General features: G+C 33.4%; 1 protein-coding gene across 1 annotated transcript; it reads left to right on the top strand.

Moving 5' to 3' along the window:
- The first annotated feature begins 750 nt into the window (after nucleotides 1-750).
- Nucleotides 751-19,861, top strand: LOC108219760 (uncharacterized). Its single transcript, XM_017393268.2, has 12 exons — nucleotides 751-966; nucleotides 2,396-2,570; nucleotides 2,857-2,940; nucleotides 3,623-3,864; nucleotides 3,983-4,226; nucleotides 4,686-4,765; nucleotides 6,127-6,211; nucleotides 6,789-6,920; nucleotides 6,999-7,112; nucleotides 7,810-7,857; nucleotides 8,494-8,578; nucleotides 19,272-19,861. The coding sequence occupies exons 1-12, from the start codon at nucleotides 845-847 to the stop codon at nucleotides 19,361-19,363; spliced, it is 1,503 nt and encodes a 500-aa protein (XP_017248757.1). The 5' UTR covers nucleotides 751-844; the 3' UTR covers nucleotides 19,364-19,861.
- The last annotated feature ends 64 nt before the right edge of the window (nucleotides 19,862-19,925 follow it).

Raw genomic sequence — 19,925 nt, 5'->3', positions numbered from 1 at the left:
TCATGAAATGATAGATTTTATGAGTTGTCTGGTATATTTCAAGTTTTTTGAACCCAACAAAGTTAATGAAATTTTAAAATATCGCGTATCAAGATATTTTTATCAAGATTTTCACAAAATAAAAATCAGAATTATACCCAATCTATTCAACCTCATATATTAAAAGGGATAAATGTCAAGTAGGTCACTTACTACGTCCAAATGTATCAAATGAGTCACTGATTACAAAACTAACTCAGATGAGTCACTCATAAAAAAATTTGTATAAAAAATTATCATTTTATCGTTAGTCAAAATTCTGAAACTATTATATATTAAGTTTCGCACATTTTTTATGAATGGTATTACATCTAAATGAAAGATTCTGAATTCTAGTATTTTAGATAATATTTTTAGATTTATAAAAATTTATCTACTATTTATATTTATTTAAATTAAATAAAATAATCAAAAACTTAAAAATAAATAGTTAGATAAAATTTTAAAAATCTAACAATATTGGCTAAAATAGTAGAACTCGGAACCTTTCATTTGAATGTAATATCATTCATAAAAAATATGTGAAACTCAATATATAATATTTTCAGAATTTCGACCAACGATAAAATGATATTTTTGATACAATTTTTTTTTCAATGAGTGACTCATCTGAGCTAATTTTGTAAACAGTGACTCATTTGATACATTTGAACATAGTAAGTGACCTAATTGAAATTTATCCCTATATTAAGAAAACTTTAATCTATTAAAATTTCGGTAGAATCCTAACACTGCAGTGAAACATCATACAAACATTCAACACACTGTTTGCCGTTTGCTGCTGAAATCTGGAGAGAGACACAACATGGAAGAAGAACAAGAAGTGCTTGGCTCAAGCTTAACAATGGAGAAAGTGGCTACTGCTAAAAAATACATTGAGAATCATTATAAAGCCCAGATGAAGAATATTCAAGAAAGGAAAGAAAGGTTGGATTTTTATTTTTTCTTGCTTGTAAAGTTAATGTTTTGTGGTTTTTTAGTTGGTTTTACATATGGGTTTTGTGAGATCTAGTGTTTTTGTGTGTTTGATTCATGCGGGGTTGGTAAAAATGTAATCTTTATTGTTAAAAATGGTGTTTTTGGTGTTAATTGCTTGGTTTTCTAGTTGAGTTATGTTAAAATTGGTAAATTTGTGCTAATTAGGGAAGATTGGGAGATTTTGGTACCTTAATTGAATGAATGGTGTGTTGGTTTTTTGATTGAGGAGTTAAGTTTCCGCTTTGAGTTTTGGGAGGCTATATGCCCTGGGTCCAAAAAGATTTCTATCGAAACTTAGCTGAATTTTGAGAAGCAATGATTTATTTGAGGCCTCTTGAGAGTGAAGAAAATAGATTCTACTGGTGCTGTATAGTGATGATGTATGGTTGTTGAGGTAGTGCATTTTTGAAATGGATATGTAGCAGTAGCCATTAGGGTTTAGTTTACTGTGGCAAGTTAGCAAGTCTTATAAATTTTTAGGGTTACGATATGATGAGGTGGAATAGGGTTTCTTGGTGTGATAGGGAAATGTACAAGACTTGTCTGGTTATGGCGGACAAAAAGCGGTATGGGCCTTGACAAATAGAAATAGAATTCGATGAAGAAATATAATACGAGGGCTTGTAGGTAGGTGTGTGGAAGGTTTGTTCGGACTTCAAAATGCATTGGTTTCTGTATATTTGCATTTTAACTATGTGAGTTTTAATGCCAGCCACACTTCATGGCTGGTAATATGAACTGAATGTAAACTGGGGTAATGAGACCACTCAATTCTTTTGCTTTTGATCCTTTCGATCCCCATGTATCTACATCATTTAGTTTTTGAAAAATTGTATATGGTCCGGATCCTTTCTCAAATTAAGATTGACAAATCTGTATACTAAAAGAAAATTGTCGTGTAGCTTGATATATATTTACTTTGCGGCTGTGTAGCGAAAAAAGGTACTTTGCAGACTATTCACCCTAGGTATTCTATTTGTAGATACGGTATGTAATTCTATGCAGGAGAAAACTGAAATAGCGAGTTATCAGTTATATGGTCTAATGGATAGAGTAATATGCTGCAGTGTACCAAAGATGACAGTACGGTTTAAAGTATCTAGAATAGAACTGTATCTAGTTGTTCATTACTGAATCTTCTTTTACCTCTGAATTTTCATAATTTTTTTTGACAAACAAATGATTTTATTAACAGAAATCACTCGGCCGGGACAAACCCCCGAATTGTCAACCACAATCTGATTGCGAAACAAAGAACGAGCTAAACAAATAGCCGTTTTGTTTTCAGATCGCTTACCTCTGAATGTTCATAATTAATTATATGTTATATTTTCTTTCTCTTGAAGAATGCTACCAACATCATCTAGATCCCTTTCAGGAGATGGATGCTTGAAAGAAACTTAGCTTCTTCGGATGTGCCTGTGGAGGAGCAGCACAATTTGATTAAAGATTTAGAACGAAAGGAGACAGAATTTATGAGACTACGAAGGCAGAAGACACGTGTTGAAGATTTTGATCTTTTGACCATCATTGGGAGAGGAGCCTACGGCGAGGTAAGTTGTGTTAATGACATGCATGCAAATGCTTTATCAACTTGTAGAGTTTTGGTCATTGCAACATCTGATTTTTCAAGCAAGCCAGCTTCATGCAGAGAATGAGCATGTGTAGTTCTCAATGCAAAAAAACACACATTTAATTTTATTTCTTAAATAGTTATAGTTGGATCATATATATTTCTATATCCATAATCTGAGACTTTATTAAGTATCTCACTCGTGATGTTATTGTTTCTCATTACTTTCTGCTTATCTTAGCACCATCTTTTTGCTAATATTACAGGTTCGATTATGCCGGGAGAAGAAATCTGGAACGATATACGCAATGAAGAAATTGAAGAAGATTGAAATGGTGAAAAAGGGACAGGTGAGCTATATAAAGAGGGGGTTAATAATGTTATGCTGAGTCCCTCACAATTTGCACTATAATATCACTAAATTACTTGTTCGAAAAGCATCTATGGTGTGTGTCATTGTATCATACCAAGTCACTGACTAACATTGGACCAGAAACGACTATTTCTTGACATTCGTATCTTAGTGATACTTCGTGATATTGTTTTTCTTGTACCTGGGGTTCTTACTTGATTTGCAGAAAATTTCATTTCAAACTTCTAACATTGTTGGTGTTAATGGTTATTTCTTCAAATTACCTTATGTTGCCCAGTTACTTTCTTGTAGGTATAACTGCTAAAGTATATTTTGCAGGCATGATGACTTTCTAAAACTTTGTCTGTTGCTCTCATTTTGATTAGTTGCGGTAGATATATATATATATATATATATATATATATATATATATATATATATATATATATATATATATATATACTCATGAGAGGTTTCTAGTGGCATATGTCTGTTCTTTGCTTGTACCTAGTTACTACAGACATTCATAGGTTTAAATATGGTGTAGATTGCATTCTCGAATTAACATAAAGTCATTCTTGTGATATATCTGATTATGATTAATGCCAATGTCTAAGATGTGACTTGATAAACAATGAGCTACACGACCATAAATAACAATTCAACTCTTTCCTTTACAGGTAGAACATGTCATAACTGAGAGGAACTTGCTGGCAGAAGTTGCCAGTAACTTCATAGTAAAGCTCTATTACTCGTTCCAAGATGATGAATACTTATATCTAATTATGGAATACCTTCCTGGCGGTGATATGATGACTTTGCTAATGAGAGAAGACACGCTTACTGAAGGCATGGCAAAGTTTTACATAGCTCAAACTGTCCTGGCCATAGAGTCCCTTCATAAACATAATTACATCCACAGGTCCTGGCTTAGCTCTGACACCTTTTTAATATTACTTGCATGACTTGCATTTGCATTCTGCAATAAACTGTGGTGAACCTTGGAATTAACTATCTGATCTGCATTATATTATCTTCAGGGATATCAAACCAGATAACCTTCTTCTTGACAAGAACGGGCACATGAAACTCTCAGATTTTGGTCTTTCTAAGCCTCTGGAGTGTAGAGCTTTGTCCCCACTGAATGAGAATGAACCTATGGCTGATGTGAGTTTAGGAGAGCCAATGGATATTGATGGCTCTATTCCTAATACAGTTAACGGAAGTAAATGGAGAAGCCCCCAAGAGCAGCTCCAGCATTGGCAGATGAACAGGAGGAAGCTGGTATGCAAATCTATCTATACATGTAATACAGAACAGTAGTAATATTTAATAATATTTATATATGAAGGTTTCACATGCAGTTACACAGGTCATAAACTTCATGATTTATCCTCTTTTTCCGAGTAGAATGTCTCTTCTCACTAGTAAATGATAAACATTGAATTTTAATTGTCTTCGAAAATTATTTCCATTTACAACCTCAATTTAGACGACATATTGATTTTTTTTTCAGATTCCTGTTTTTTAGTAATGGAGGTCCTAATGCAGCACAGAAAGGGTCCCAAAAATCTCAAATAGCTAGAATAAATAAGAAAGGGGATAGCATGTAATATGGAATAGTTTTAATCTTCAAGAATGCTGCAATAGAGTAAATGCACTAATGTTTTGAGTTATAATGGAAACTTAAAGATGCTATGTTTGTGTGGCAATAATAAAACTCTCTCTCTTATGTGCTGGTAGGCATATTCAACAGTTGGAACACCAGACTACATCGCCCCTGAAGTACTATTAAGGAGAGGATATGCAATGGAGTGTGATTGGTGAGTTTGGATTCCGTTATAATTGTAAGAGCACTGTCAGAAGGTTTAAAGAAGTTCTTGATGTTTACATGATCGCAACTGAAATTATCATAATTTCATTAGCGAAGTCTGAATTGCCTATTGGAATCCCACCACCTAATGAGGACACATGCATATGAGACCCAAAATTGTAGAATCTAAATGAGACGGTCATCTAATCTCTGTAGTCTGTACTATGTTAACCTATGTAACCTGCATTCAACTGGAAGTGTCTAGCACGGATGCCTATCCAAGTGTTGCACTTGTCAATATATTGAAATTTTTAAATGTTTTTGGCCTGGTATGAAGTGTTGAATGTCCATACCCATGTATGAGGGTCAACTGTTCGAGCCAGGTACTCAAGCGGAAGTAAAGAGTCTAGGCAACTTACTGTAATATGCTGTGTTTTTTTAGCTTTAAAAGTTTATAATCCACTAGTAATTGCCAAAGAAAAAACTGTGGAATCTGTGGAAACTCTCAGTTTAGTAATTACATGCTGTTTTAGCAGCTAACATATTAGACGTGCTTAAAGCCGTGGACTAATAGATCTCTTACTCTTTATTAAATTGGATATATGTAGAAAAATAAATGTGTTCTAGTTAATCATATTTTGTCCAGTTTCAGATGGTATGCATCGTACATGATATGGATCTCTTTAGATGATAAGTGCAGTAGTGCACTCATTTTGGCTTTGCTCTACATAAATTATGAAGAGAGAACAAATATCAGTCAAACCAATTAATATAACCACATGTACCCAGTATGTCCCACTCTTAGAGTAGGGTTCAGGGAGTGTGAGATGTACAAATGCTTACCTCCATTATCTCTTGAGATGGTAAGTGAAGTACTGCATATATCTTGGTTTTGCACTACATAAACTATTAAAAGAAATAACAAATATCAGTGGAACAAACCAAAAAGCCAAACGTACCCAGTATGTCCTGCCCTTAGAGCAGCAGGGTCTGGGGAGGTTGAGATGTATGCATACCTTGCCTTCATTCCTAGGAATAAAGAGGCTGTTTCCAAAAAGACTTCCGGCTTTGTCAAAGTGGTACAAAAATAAAGCATAGACAAAAGCATTGTTAGTCTAAAAATTTTATACAAGAGACATGATAATAAATAAGAGGCAATAACATGGGTACACTAATAATAAGTTTCAGTGGGATTTAATTAGATCTAAGCAATGTTTTTTCTGTTATACTTGCTTTAGTGTTTTTTAAAGTCTGGTCTTAGTATAGAATGTATTTGACTGTTCTTGGATATCACACTTGCTGTCTTAGTAACAAAATAAATGTGTTTTTGCATTAGGTATCAATTTAATCTTACTTTCTACACTCATGCAGGTGGTCTTTAGGTGCAATAATGTATGAGATGCTTGTGGGTTATCCCCCATTTTATTCTGATGATCCTACATCCACTTGCCGAAAGGTATTGTGCTTCTGTTGTGTTTGCTATTGTAATTAGTTATGGTCATGTTTTTTCTAAACTGTTCTTTGATATGATCTTTAAATAAGAGGTGTTGTCATTAAGTTTAGCTTAGCTATTCTACTGGCTGAACAACACAACATATATGGAAGTAGAAATAGAAACAATTAATTGACCTCTGCTTTTTTTTTTTTATATATATATACAGAGATTATATATATAATTATCTTTCAAAAATCTTTATATATTTATAACAGAAAGGATTTAAAGGAAGTTGGATACCATCTTGTGATACATAAGTTGATTGAACTCACATGCCTTGATGTGTAAAGTTACCACAATCAATGATTAGGCAGTAAAATTGATTCCATCTTAAAGCTGTAGCTGCAGTTTTTTTAGATACTAAATGTACCTGAAAGTATCGTAATATAGGATATTGAACGGATTATATTCCTATTTTGCATTTTTAAATTTATTACATGTAAAATCAGGTCTCTCTGAGTTTATTTTAGGTAAAATAATGCGAGAACATATAATACAATTTGCATAATTAAGATTGCAATATGTTTATGGTTGTCAGATTGTTCACTGGAGAACTTACCTAAAATTTCCAGAAGATGCAAATTTATCAAATGAGGCTAAGGATTTAATTTGTGGATTACTTTGTGATGTTGATCATAGGCTGGGTACTGGTGGTGCACACCAAATTAAGGTATTGGTTTGTGTAGATTAATGTTTTGTTATTTATATGACTCTCTATTATCATATAATTGCATGAGTGTGCTGTCAGGCTCACCCTTGGTTCAAGGAAGTGTTATGGGATAAACTATATGAGATGGAGGCTGCATTCAAACCAGAAGTCAACGGGGAGCTGGACACCCAAAATTTTATGAAATTTGATGAAGTATTATTCACAATCATCTCCTGTTTAATATTCTGATTATATTATAATAACTTTAATCATGACAAGACTCATTATGTCTTGCTTAACGAGTAGCAGAAATGGGCATTTTTATACACTCATATATCCAAGTCCTTGTAAAATACGATATTCTCATTCCTCGGTATATATCACATGTTACTAAATTATGACCATGCCATTCCCCAGTATAAAGTGAGGTAATGTGTACTTGGAATCAAGTACCTAGTTTGATGCTGGCATGCTGGAAAAATTTGTTAAAAGTAACATACCTTGTACCCGTATATTGTGTTCAAGTTGCTAATTTTTTGTGACTGTTTCAGTTTATATTGTCTCATGGCATCTCCATCTTGTATCGATGTCCAATAAAATATTATCATCAACATGAAAGAATGGGACTTGCATTTCTATACAATCTGCATATATGTAAATATTTGTTTGGCTACAATGAGATACTATCATTTATCAGGAAAATTTCCAAAGGTAGAAAGTTCATCTAGGATTCCTAATATCAGCATTAACTGTTCTGCTCAAATTCCCATGTAATGACTTTTCAAACTGTGATCAGCCTTTGTTTTCTTTGGATGTACTATTGCACATATTAAGATTGTTCACTCAATTTTGATTTTATTTCTCTTCGCTGTTTAGTAGTCCTTATATTTTTATACCTTTTATTTGTTAGTTGATACCTCCACCTCCGGCAAGAACAAGCTCAGGACCCACTCGAAAGGTATTATACTGCTTTTGTTCACATATTTCTATCCATTATCATAGTATTGTGCACCAGGAATTGGTAGCAGCGATCATCATGTTTTGTGAAAATTGCCTTTTTTGTGATAGTTAAGTCATTGACCTTGTGTGAGTAGGTAATATTAAATTTTTTGAAGTAAAGCTTTAATAAACTCTGGTAGTCTTTCTTTCCTTGATTCCTTGATTTCCTTTCCAAACATGTGAAGATTCAGGATTTGAAGGTCTATGATTGGATATTATTTTTGTCAAAAAATATGTAATCATAGTATTAAAAAATTAGACTGGTCGGTTAACTGGTTCTGTGAACTGAGAGTCCGGTCCAGTTGGCCATATTAATTGGAATGGTTCACCTTATTTAACCACCAGTTCAGTGTAAATGACCGGGATATTAACTACCTTTGAGCCACTACTTTTGTGAGTACTTTTGATCTTATACTTAATAATATTTTTGAAGACATTTATACGATGCTGCTCTGGGTGCCATATTAATATCACTTGCTATTATAGTAACAGTTAATTACTCTATATTTTAATTATGTATGACCTCGGTATATGGCATAATTTTTTTTGACATTGTCCTGCATGTCTGAATTTGTCTCTGTACAACTTATTTCAGATGCCATCAACTCCGAAAGACTTAAGTTTCGTGGGGTATACATACAAGAACTTTGATGCTGTCAAGGCATTAAGAAATTCTTCTGGTGTGTTTTCTATTTTCTTTTCTCCAACCTTCATTAGCCATGTCTATGTCAGTAATACCAAGTTTATATTTTAATTTAGTCCATCACTCCTATTATAAATTTGAACTTGATGGTATCCGAGTGTGTGTGTGTGTGTGTTGTATTTATAATTACTATTGTTTACATCATTTAAGATTTTGTTACACTTCGATTTTCAATTTCTAAGTTTCCAAATTTTGTTGGGTGTAGCAGGTGTCTATAAAAGACAAATATTTTTATTTTGCTACTTACAATGTTAGAAGTGACTTAGATATGTTACTCCATTAGTATTCATATGATCATACCACATGAAAAGCAAAGACAAGATTAAAATAGCGGGATTCATATTCTGATGTTATTGTCCTTGACAAAAGCCTGAATTATTTTGTTAAGCTGATGACTTTAGGGTAATCCCAAGGGTAAACCAGCAATTTTTAGCCTTTGCCCAACCGTGAATGGTTAATTCAAGTGACACTATTTCTGTTAATGGCCTTTTTCTCTTTACGGCTTCTCACCTACGAGTATCTTAACATGATGTATAGGTAGCTATCTCTGCAGGTTGTTTGTAAGTTTTGTGACCTGGCTCTTAGTGTAAGCACCAATCATACATTATTGAAACATATGTACCATTAAAAATCTATTTCTATTTTATAAGCTCACACAGAGTGAAAGAGATATGGAGAAGGTACGTAGCCGCTAGCAGTAGGGGTGAGCATAAAAATCCGAAATCCGGATTATCCGGTTTAAAAAATCCGGAAATTTGGATATCCGATCCGAATAAACTGGACCGGATATCCTATCGGGTTTTTTTTTCTAGAAATTCGGATTCAGATTTGGATCACATATATATAAGAAACTAGATATCTGGACCTGATCCGGTTATATTATTTTTAAATAAAAATAATTTTATAAATAATAAATAAAAATTATTTAACTTTTTAAATAGAATATTAAGAGTCATGTGTATTAGTTTGCTAGGTCACGTAGCCAGTCCCGAGCTATATCTGCTGATTTTCAGTTCATTGCTTCAGTTTCCATTGACGGAACCAGCAGAGCTTTTGAGATTTCACTAGGTGTATGATGAAAACTTCTAAGTACCCTAAACATTTTGTTAATTTCAACTTTAGGAGTGGTATTACCTTTGGCCATCAGCATTACCTGAGAACATGACCGTGCACAGTATTATTTTATACTAGTAGTATTGGCTGTCAATTTTTGTTGACATACTCACTGCCACTGCTAGTATAAAATAATATTGTGCACGGTCCTGTTCTCAAGTAATGGTGCTGGCCCAAAGTAAAACCACTCCTAAAGTTTAAATTAACAAAATGTTTAGGGTACTTAAAAGTTTTCTTCATACACCTAGTGAAATCTCAAAAGCTCTGCTGGTTCCGTCAATGGAAACTGAAGCAATGAACTGAAAATCAGCAGATATAGCTACGTGACCTAGCAAACTAATACACAGAACTCTTATTATTCTATTTAAAAAGTTAAATAATTTTTATGTATTATTTATAAATTTATTTTTATTTAAAAATAATAAAACGGGATTGGATCCGGATATTTAATTTCGTATATATATGTGATCCGAATTGCTAGAAAAAAAGCGGATCGGATATCCGGTCCGATTTAATCGGATATACAAATTGCCGGATTTATTCAGACCGGATATCCAAATTTCCAGATTTTTTAAACCAGATACTGAATCGGATTTTTATGCTCACCCCGGCCTAGCAGTCACTTTAAGTATTATTACCTAATCTTAGGTAGCTTCCCCGCAGGTTGTTAGGAAGGGTCTTGACCCAGCTCATAGTGTAAGCACTAAGCACCAACCATACATTATCAACACACATATATTACTGGAGACCTATATTTTATTCACGGGAAATCTGGAAATTTGGATATCAGATCCGAATAAACTGGACCGGATATCCTATCGGGTTTTTTTTCTAGAAATACGGATTCAGATTTGGATCACATATATATATAAGAAACTAGATATCTGGACCTGATCCGGTTTTATTGTTTTTAAATAAAAATAATTTTATAAATAATATATAAAAATTATTTAACTTTTTAAATAGAATATTAAGAGTCCTGTGTATTAGTTTGCTAGGTCACGTAGCCAGTCCCGGGCTATATCTGCTGATTTTCAGATCATTGCTTCAGTTTCCATTGACGGAACGAGCAGAGCTTTTGAGATTTCACTAGGTGTATGAAGAAAACTTCTAAGTACCCTAAACATTTTGTTAATTTCAACTTTAGGAGTGGTATTACCTTTGGCCATCAGCATTACCTGAGAACATGACCGTGCACAGTATTATTTTATACTAGTAGTAATGGCTGTCAATTTTTGTTGACATACTCACTGCCACTGCTAGTATAAAATAATATTGTGCACGGTCCTGTTCTCAAGTAATGGTGCTGGCCCAAAGTAAAACCACTCCTAAAGTTTAAATTAACAAAATGTTTAGGGTACTTAAAAGTTTTCTTCATACACCTAGTGAAATCTCAAAAGCTCTGCTGGTTCCGTCAATGGAAACTGAAGCAATGAACTGAAAATCAGCAGATATAGCTACGTGACCTAGCAAACTAATACACAGAACTCTTATTATTCTATTTAAAAAGTTAAATAATTTTTATGTATTATTTATAAATTTATTTTTATTTAAAAATAATAAAACGGGATTGGATCCGGATATTTAATTTCGTATATATATGTGATCCGAATTGCTAGAAAAAAAGCGGATCGGATATACAAATTGCCGGATATCCAAATTTCCAGATTTTTTAAACCAGATACTGAATCGGATTTTTATGCTCACCCCGGCCTAGCAGTCACTTTAAGTATTATTACCTAATCTTAGGTAGCTTCCCCGCTGGTTGTTAGGAAGGGTCTTGACCCGGCTCATAGTGTAAGCACTAAGCACCAACCATACATTATCAACACACATATATTACTAGAGACCTATATTTTATTCACGGATCTGGAAATTTGGATATCCGATCCGAATAAATTGGACCGGATATCCTATCGGGTTTTTTTTCTAGAAATTCGGATTCAGATTTGGATCACATATATATAAGAAACTAGATATCTGGACCTGATCCGGTTATATTATTTTTAAATAAAAATAATTTTATAAATAATAAATAAAAATTATTTAACTTTTTAAATAGAATATTAAGAGTCCTGTGTATTATTTTGCTAGGTCACGTAGCTATATCTGCTGATTTTCAGTTCATTGCTTCAGTTTCCATTGACGGAACCAGCAGAGCTTTTGAGATTTCACTAGGTGTATGAAGAAAACTTCTTAGTACCCTAAACATTTTGTTAATTTCAACTTTAGGAGTGGTATTACCTTTGACCATCAGAATTACCTGAGAACATGACCGTGCACAGTATTATTTTATACTAGTAGTAATGGCTGTCAATTTTTGTTGACATACTCACTGCCACTGCTTGTATAAAATAATAGTGTGCACGGTCCTGTTCTCAAGTAATGGTGCTGGCCCAAAGTAAAACCACTCCTAAAGTTTAAATTAACAAAATGTTTAGGGTACTTAAAAGTTTTCTTCATACACCTAGTGAAATCTCAAAAGCTCTGCTGGTTCCGTCAATGGAAACTGAAGCAATGAACTGAAAATTAGCAGATATAGCTACGTGACCTAGCAAACTAATACACAGAACTCTTATTATTCTATTTAAAAAGTTAAATAATTTTTATGTATTATTTATAAATTTATTTTTATTTAAAAATAATAAAACGGGATTGGATCCGGATATTTAATTTTGTATATATATGTGATCCGAATTGCTAGAAAAAAAGCGGATCGGATATCCGGTCCGATTTAATCGGATATACAAATTGCCGGATTTATTCAGACCGGATATCCAAATTTCCAGATTTTTTAAACGAGATACTGAATCGGATTTTTATGCTCACCCCGGCCTAGCAGTCACTTTAAGTATTATTACCTAATCTTAGGTAGCTTCCCCGCAGGTTGTTAGGAAGGGTCTTGACCCGGCTCATAGTGTAAGCACTAAGCACCAACCATACATTATCAACACACATATATTACTAGAGACCTATATTTTATTCACGTGAAATCTGGAAATTTGGATATCCCATCCGAATAAACTGGACCGGATATCCTATCGGGTTTTTTTTCTAGAAATTCGGATTCAGATTTGGATCACATATATATAAGAAACTTGATATCTGGACCCGATCCGGTTTTATTATTTTTAAATAAAAATAATTTTATAAATAATATATTAAAATTATTTAACTTTTTAAATAGAATATTAAGAGTCATGTGTATTAGTTTGTTAGGTCACGTAGCCAGTCCCGGGCTATATCTGCTGATTTTCAGTTCATTGTTTCAGTTTCCATTGACGGAACCAGCAGAGCTTTTGAGATTTCACTAGGTGTATGAAGAAAACTTCTAAGTAACCTAAACATTTTGTTAATTTCAACTTTAGGAGTGGTATTACCTTTGGCCATCAGCATTACCTGAGAACATTACCGTGCACAGTATTATTTTATACTAGTAGTAATGGCTGTCAATTTTTGTTGACATACTCACTGCCACTGCTAGTATAAAATAATATTGTGCACGGTCCTGTTCTCAAATAATGGTGCTGGCCCAAAGGAAAACCACTCCTAAAGTTTAAATTAACAAAATGTTTAGGGTACTTAAAAGTTTTCTTCATACACCTAGTGAAATCTCAAAAGCTCTGCTGGTTCCGTCAATGGAAACTGAAGCAATGAACTGAAAATCAGCAGATATAGCTACGTGACCTAGCAAACTAATACACAGAACTCTTATTATTCTATTTAAAAAGTTAAATAATTTTTATGTATTATTTATAAATTTATTTTTATTTAAAAATAATAAAACGGGATTGGATCCGGATATTTAATTTCGTATATATATGTGATCCGAATTGCTAGAAAAAAAGCGGATCGGATATCCGGTCCGATTTAATCGGATATACAAATTGCCGGATTTATTCAGACCGGATATCCAAATTTCCAGATTTTTTAAACCAGATACTGAATCGGATTTTTATGCTCACCCCGGCCTAGCAGTCACTTTAAGTATTATTACCTAATCTTAGGTAGCTTCCCCGCAGGTTGTTAGGAAGGGTCTTGACCCGGCTCATAGTGTAAGCACTAAGCACCAACCATACATTATCAACACACATATATTACTAGAGACCTATATTTTATTCACGGGAAATCTGGAAATTTGGATATCCGATCCGAATAAAGTGGACCGGATATCCTATCGGGTTTTTTTTCTAGAAATTCGGATTCAGATTTGGATCACATATATATAAGAAACTAGATATCTGGACCTGATCCGGTTATATTATTTTTAAATAAAAATAATTTTATAAATAATAAATAAAAATTATTTAACTTTTTAAATAGAATATTAAGAGTCCTGTGTATTAGTTTGCTAGGTCACGTAGCTATATCTGCTGATTTTCAGATCATTGCTTCAGTTTCCATTGACGGAACCAGCAGAGCTTTTGATATTTCACTAGGTGTATGAAGAAAACTTCTTAGTACCCTAAACATTTTGTTAATTTCAACTTTAGGAGTGGTATTACCTTTGACCATCAGAATTACCTGCGAACATGACCGTGCACAGTATTATTTTATACTAGTAGTAATGGCTGTCAATTTTTGTTGACATACTCACTGCCACTGCTAGTATAAAATAATATTGTGCACGGTCCTGTTCTCAAGTAATGCTGATCGCCCAAAGTAAAACCACTCCTAAAGTTTAAATTAACAAAATGTTTAGGGTACTTAAAAGTTTTCTTCATACACCTAGTGAAATCTCAAAATCTCTGCTGGTTCCGTTAATGGAAACTGAAGCAATGAACTGAAAATTAGCAGATATAGCCACGTGACCTAGCAAACTAATACACAATACTCTTATTATTCTATTTAAAAAGTTAAATAATTTTTATGTATTATTTATAAATTTATTTTTATTTAAAAATAATAAAACGGGATTGGATCCGGATATTTAATTTCGTATATATATGTGATCCGAATTGCTAGAAAAAAGCGGATCAGATATCCGGTCCGTTTTAATCGGATATACAAATTGCCGGATTTATTCAGACCGGATATCCAGATTTTTTAAACCAGATACTGAATCGGACTTTTATGCTCACCCCGGCCTAGCAGTCACTTTAAGTATTATTACCTAATCTTAGGTAGCTTCCCCGCAGGTTGTTAGGAAGGGTCTTGACCCGGCTCATAGTGTAAGCACTAAGCACCAACCATACATTATCAACACACATATATTATTAGAGATCTATATTTATTCACGTGAAATCTGGAAATTTGGATATCCGATCCGAATAAACTGGACCGGATATCCTATCGGGTTTTTTTTTCTAGAAATTCGGATTCAGATTTGGATCACATATATATAAGAAACTAGATATCTGGACCCGATCCGGTTTTATTATTTTTAAATAAAAATAATTTTATAAATAATATATAAAAATTATTTAACTTTTTAAATAGAATATTAAAAATCCTGTGTATTAGTTTGCTAGGTCATGTAGCTATATCTGCTGATTTTTAGTTCATTGCTTCAGTTTCCATTGACGGAACCAGCAGAGCTTTTGAGATTTCACTAGGTGTATGAAGAAAACTTCTAGGTACCTTAAACATTTTGTTAATTTCAATTTTAGGAGTGGTATTACCTTTGACCATCAGAATTACCTGAGAACATGACCGTGCACAGTATTATTTTATACTAGTAGTAATGGCTGTCAATTTTTGTTGACATACTCACTGCCACTGCTTGTATAAAATAATAGTGTGCACGGTCCTGTTCTCAAGTAATGCTGCTGGCCCAAAGTAAAACCACTCCTAAAGTTTAAATTAACAAAATGTTTAGGGTACTTAAAAGTTTTATTCATACACCTAGTGAAATCTCAAAAGCTCTGCTGGTTCCGTCAATGGAAACTGAAGCAATGAACTGAAAATCAGCAGATATAGCTACGTGACCTAGCAAACTAATACACAGAACTCTTATTATTCTATTTAAAAAGTTAAATAATTTTTATGTATTATTTATAAATTTATTTTTATTGAAAAATAATAAAACGGGATTGGATCCGGATATTTAATTTCGTATATATATGTGATCCGAATTGCTAGAAAAAAAAGCGGATCGGATACCCGGTCCGATTTAATCGGATATACAAATTGCCGGATTTATTCAGACCGGATATCCAAATTTCCAGATTTTTTAAACCAGATACTGAATCGGATTTTTATGCTCACCCAGGCCTAGCAGTCACTTTAAGTATTATTACCTAATCTTAGGTAGCTTCCCCGCAGGTTGTTAGGAAGGGTCTTGACCCGGCTCATAGTGTAAGCACTAAGCACCAACCATACATTATCAACACACATATATTAGTAGAGATCTATATTTATTCACGTGAAATCTGGAAATTTGGATATCCCATCCGAATAAACTGGACCGGATATCCTATCGAGTTTTTTTTTCTAGAAATTCGGATTCAGATTTGGATCACATATATATAAGAAACTTGATATCTGGACCCGATCCGGTTTTATTATTTTTTAATAAAAATAATTTTATAAATAATATATTAAAATTATTTAGCTTTTTAAATAGAATATTAAGAGTCATGTGTATTAGTTTGCTAGGTCACGTAGTTATATCTGGTGATTTTCAGTTCATTGCTTCAGTTTCCATTGACGGAACCAGCAGAGCTTTTGAGATTTCACTAAGTGTATGAAGAAAACTTCTAGGTACCCTAAACATTTTGTTAATTTAAACTTTAGGAGTGGTATTACCTTTGGTCATTAGCATTACCTGAGAACATGACCGTGCACAGTATTATTTTATACTAGTAGTAATGGCTGTCAATTTTTGTTGACATACTCACTGCCACTGCTTGTATAAAATAATAGTGTGCACGGTCCTGTTCTCAAGTAATGCTGCTGGCCCAAAGTAAAACCACTACTAAAGTTTAAATTAACAAAATGTTTAGGGTATTTAAAAGTTTTATTCATACACCTAGTGAAATCTCAAAAGCTCTGCTGGTTCCGTCAATGGAAATTGAAGCAATGAACTGAAACTCAGCAGATATAGCTACGTGACCTAGCAAACTAATACACAGAACTCTTATTATTCTATTTTAAAGGTTAAATAATTTTTATGTATTATTTATAAATTTATTTTTATTTAAAAATAATAAAACGGGATTGGATCCGGATATTTAATTTCGTATATATATGTGATCCGAATTGCTAGAAAAAAAGCGAAAAGCGGATCGGATATCTGGTCCGATTTAATCTGATATACAAATTGCCGGATTTATTCAGACCGGATATCCAGAGTTTTTAAACCAGATACTGAATCGGATTTTTATGCTCACCCCGGCCTAGCAGTCACTTTAGGTATTATTACCTAATCTTAGGTAGCTTCCCCACAGGTTGTTAGGAAGGGTCTTGACCTGGCTCATAGTGTAAGCACTAAGCACCAACCATACATAATCAACACACATCTATTATTAGAAACCTATATTTATTCACGTGAAGGCACAACTCTACAAGCTCACACCGAGTGAAATAGATATGAATATGATACCTAGCCGCTGTCATTCGTACAGGACCAAAAACTAATCTCAAAGCTACCAGAGTGGGAACAGAGGTTTATGACTTTAACTTTTAAGCTGTCACTGCTCTTAATTGTCATGTCCCTTTGTAGACTTTAGCAAAATTTTTCTAAGTAACATCCTGTGACTATTTTGTTGCAATGAGATTTACATAGACGCTTATTACAGATTTTTTGCTTAAACAAACAGACAAAGAAGATATGCTTAAGATAGGATGAATGCATATTCATTGACTATATGTGAAGACAACAGTGAATTCTTAGATGTAACTAGAACATAACTAATATATTCATTTCATAAAGCGTTCCTGTAAAAAGAATTAGGGATCGTTTGGTTGGGTATTTTCAGGAATCAGGTATGGGTATGGAATCAACCAAAACCCATACCTGGTGTTTGGTTTAACTTTTTTTTTAATTTTCATACCCATACCTCAAACTAGGGATGGCAGTTTTACCCGACCCGATGGATACCCGACTCGTTCCGACCCGATTGGGTCTACCCGAACCCGATTTTTTTGGATCTGGATCTGGATCTTATTTTTAGACCCGAAAGAGTTTGGATCTGGATCTGGATCTCAGGTATTCCGAACCGAGACCAGAAACCCGAAACCCGATACAAAATATTATATATATATATATATATATATTATGTGTTTAATGTAAAGTATACGTATTGAAATATTATGAATTATTAGGTATGAATATTAACATTTTACTTAATTTTATATGCCCAATACAGAATTTATATTCATTTCATCAATATTTTTCTCAGTTATTGTGCATTAAAAATCTAAATATAATTAAAATATAAAATATAAATGATAAGTTGAATGATTGTATACAGTTAAGTTAACATATTTCACGTGTTTATTGTATTAGACGAAACTTGTAAAACCCTTTTTTATGTTCCTATATTTTAAAAAAATCAATAATCACATTTTTTTATAGATATATAATTTTTAATTTTTATTTAATTTTATTTTTTAAATACCCGAATTAGACCCAAATCCGAACCGAAACCCGAAAAAACCTGACGGATCGGATCTGGATCTTCATTTTCCAGACCCGGACCCGAACCTGAACTGACCCGAAATATAATGGATCGGGTCTGAATCTCAAGAAACCCGACCCGACCCGTTGCCATCCCTACCTCAAACCCCTCAGTCATGAGTTTTTGATACCCAAGAGTAGCGGAGGGTATGAGATGGTGGTATGGCCGTATGAGTATCATTTTTAATGTTGTTTTTTTTTCTTCCAAAAAATATTTTTATGTACTAATAGATGTTATTAATAATATAAAAATATTTCTAATATTTTATATTTTTAAAAATATTTATATTTTTAAAAATATTTATATTTTTTTATCAAATAAAATAATTCAGTTTAATCAATAACATAATATTTAAAATTAAACAGATCCATTCCAGCACTCAACTAAACATATGATATCAGAAATGATCTCTTAAACCCATACCACTCTAACCGGATTCCTGATTCCAACAATCCAACCCCATACCGCTCCACGAACCAAACGCCACCTAAGAGTTTTGGAGTTGGTTATTGTAATTTGTTATCAGTAAATAGAGCAAGTACTCACTTAAATAGTGATGGACTCACTTAAATAGTGATGGACTGATGGCACGAGAACAAATTGTACTGATAAGTTTGAAGATATTGTCTAGTCTTATACTACCAATTAAGCAATAACCGAAACTGGCCTCTTTTTGAACTACTGTAAAATTCGAATGATAATGGTTTTCGGTGATATGAAAGGTTTTGTATATGCCGTCTTCATGTTGGAATATGCCTGCTCACCTTAAAGTTATCTGGGTTTATTTATCTTGAGATATATGTCTTTTGAGTGTACCACCAGAGCCGCCAGCCATCGATTTGGTACTTGGTAGGACTACGAGAAATTCAATTTACTGAATGTATGTGTATATATCTTTGTGATTATTAATAGCACTTTAACTTGATGTGCCTGCAGGCAATTCCAATGTTGATCACACAATCAAGTGGAAAGTAGAGGAACCTGAAGTGCAAATGTTGGCCGCTACATCTGGTGCAATGTCACCATAATGTGATACATACATGCATAATGATTAATCCTTTGATGGAAGCCTTTGCGTTTAATCAGGTCATTGTTGTCATCTTTGTACAGTGCTGTTTGAAAACTTGATAAAGTCCTAATGATGTGTAAACTGGTAGGAATCATTCTCTCCCAGCAAAAGAGTTTTGTAATAACAATTTACTAACAGGGGTCAATAGTCGGCTGTGACGTGGCTGCCCAGGCTGGCAAGATATAAATTTGCCATCTCTTGTGGCAGTTTCTGGTCAAAAGGTTTACTCAGAGTCAAACTCGGCCTTCGAATTTCTTCTCTAAGTGGGGATAAGGCTTCTTACTATACTATACTTCTTCGTGGCCTTCATTTCATACTTCTTCGTGTTCTGATATATTGTACTATTGTAACTTGTTCATGTACTTGTTGAAAAGAGATGTTTCAAGAGTACACTGCTGATGTTAAAATGGCTAGGTTTGTGTTTGAGAAAAAGAGTACATTGGTTGGTCTGTTTTCATTGGAGCAAGCATAGTTAAAATTTTTAATTTTGGCCGTTAAAAATATTGATTCAAAGGCCCTCA

Source organism: Daucus carota, chromosome 5 (assembly GCF_001625215.2).
Source record: "Daucus carota subsp. sativus chromosome 5, DH1 v3.0, whole genome shotgun sequence".
In the NCBI taxonomy this organism is placed as follows: Eukaryota; Viridiplantae; Streptophyta; class Magnoliopsida; order Apiales; family Apiaceae; genus Daucus; species Daucus carota.
This window is presented reverse-complemented; position numbering and strand designations above follow the sequence as displayed.

Excerpts from the sequence above, each read along its gene's own strand:
- LOC108219760 (XM_017393268.2), top strand. The coding sequence starts at position 845 with ATGGAAGAAGAACAAGAAGTGCTTGGCTCAAGCTTAACAATGGAGAAA. Across the intron at positions 6,921-6,998 it reads GTGGTGCACACCAAATTAAG|GCTCACCCTTGGTTCAAGGA; the intron begins GTATTGGTTTGT and ends GTGTGCTGTCAG. Across the intron at positions 7,113-7,809 it reads ATTTTATGAAATTTGATGAA|TTGATACCTCCACCTCCGGC; the intron begins GTATTATTCACA and ends TTTATTTGTTAG.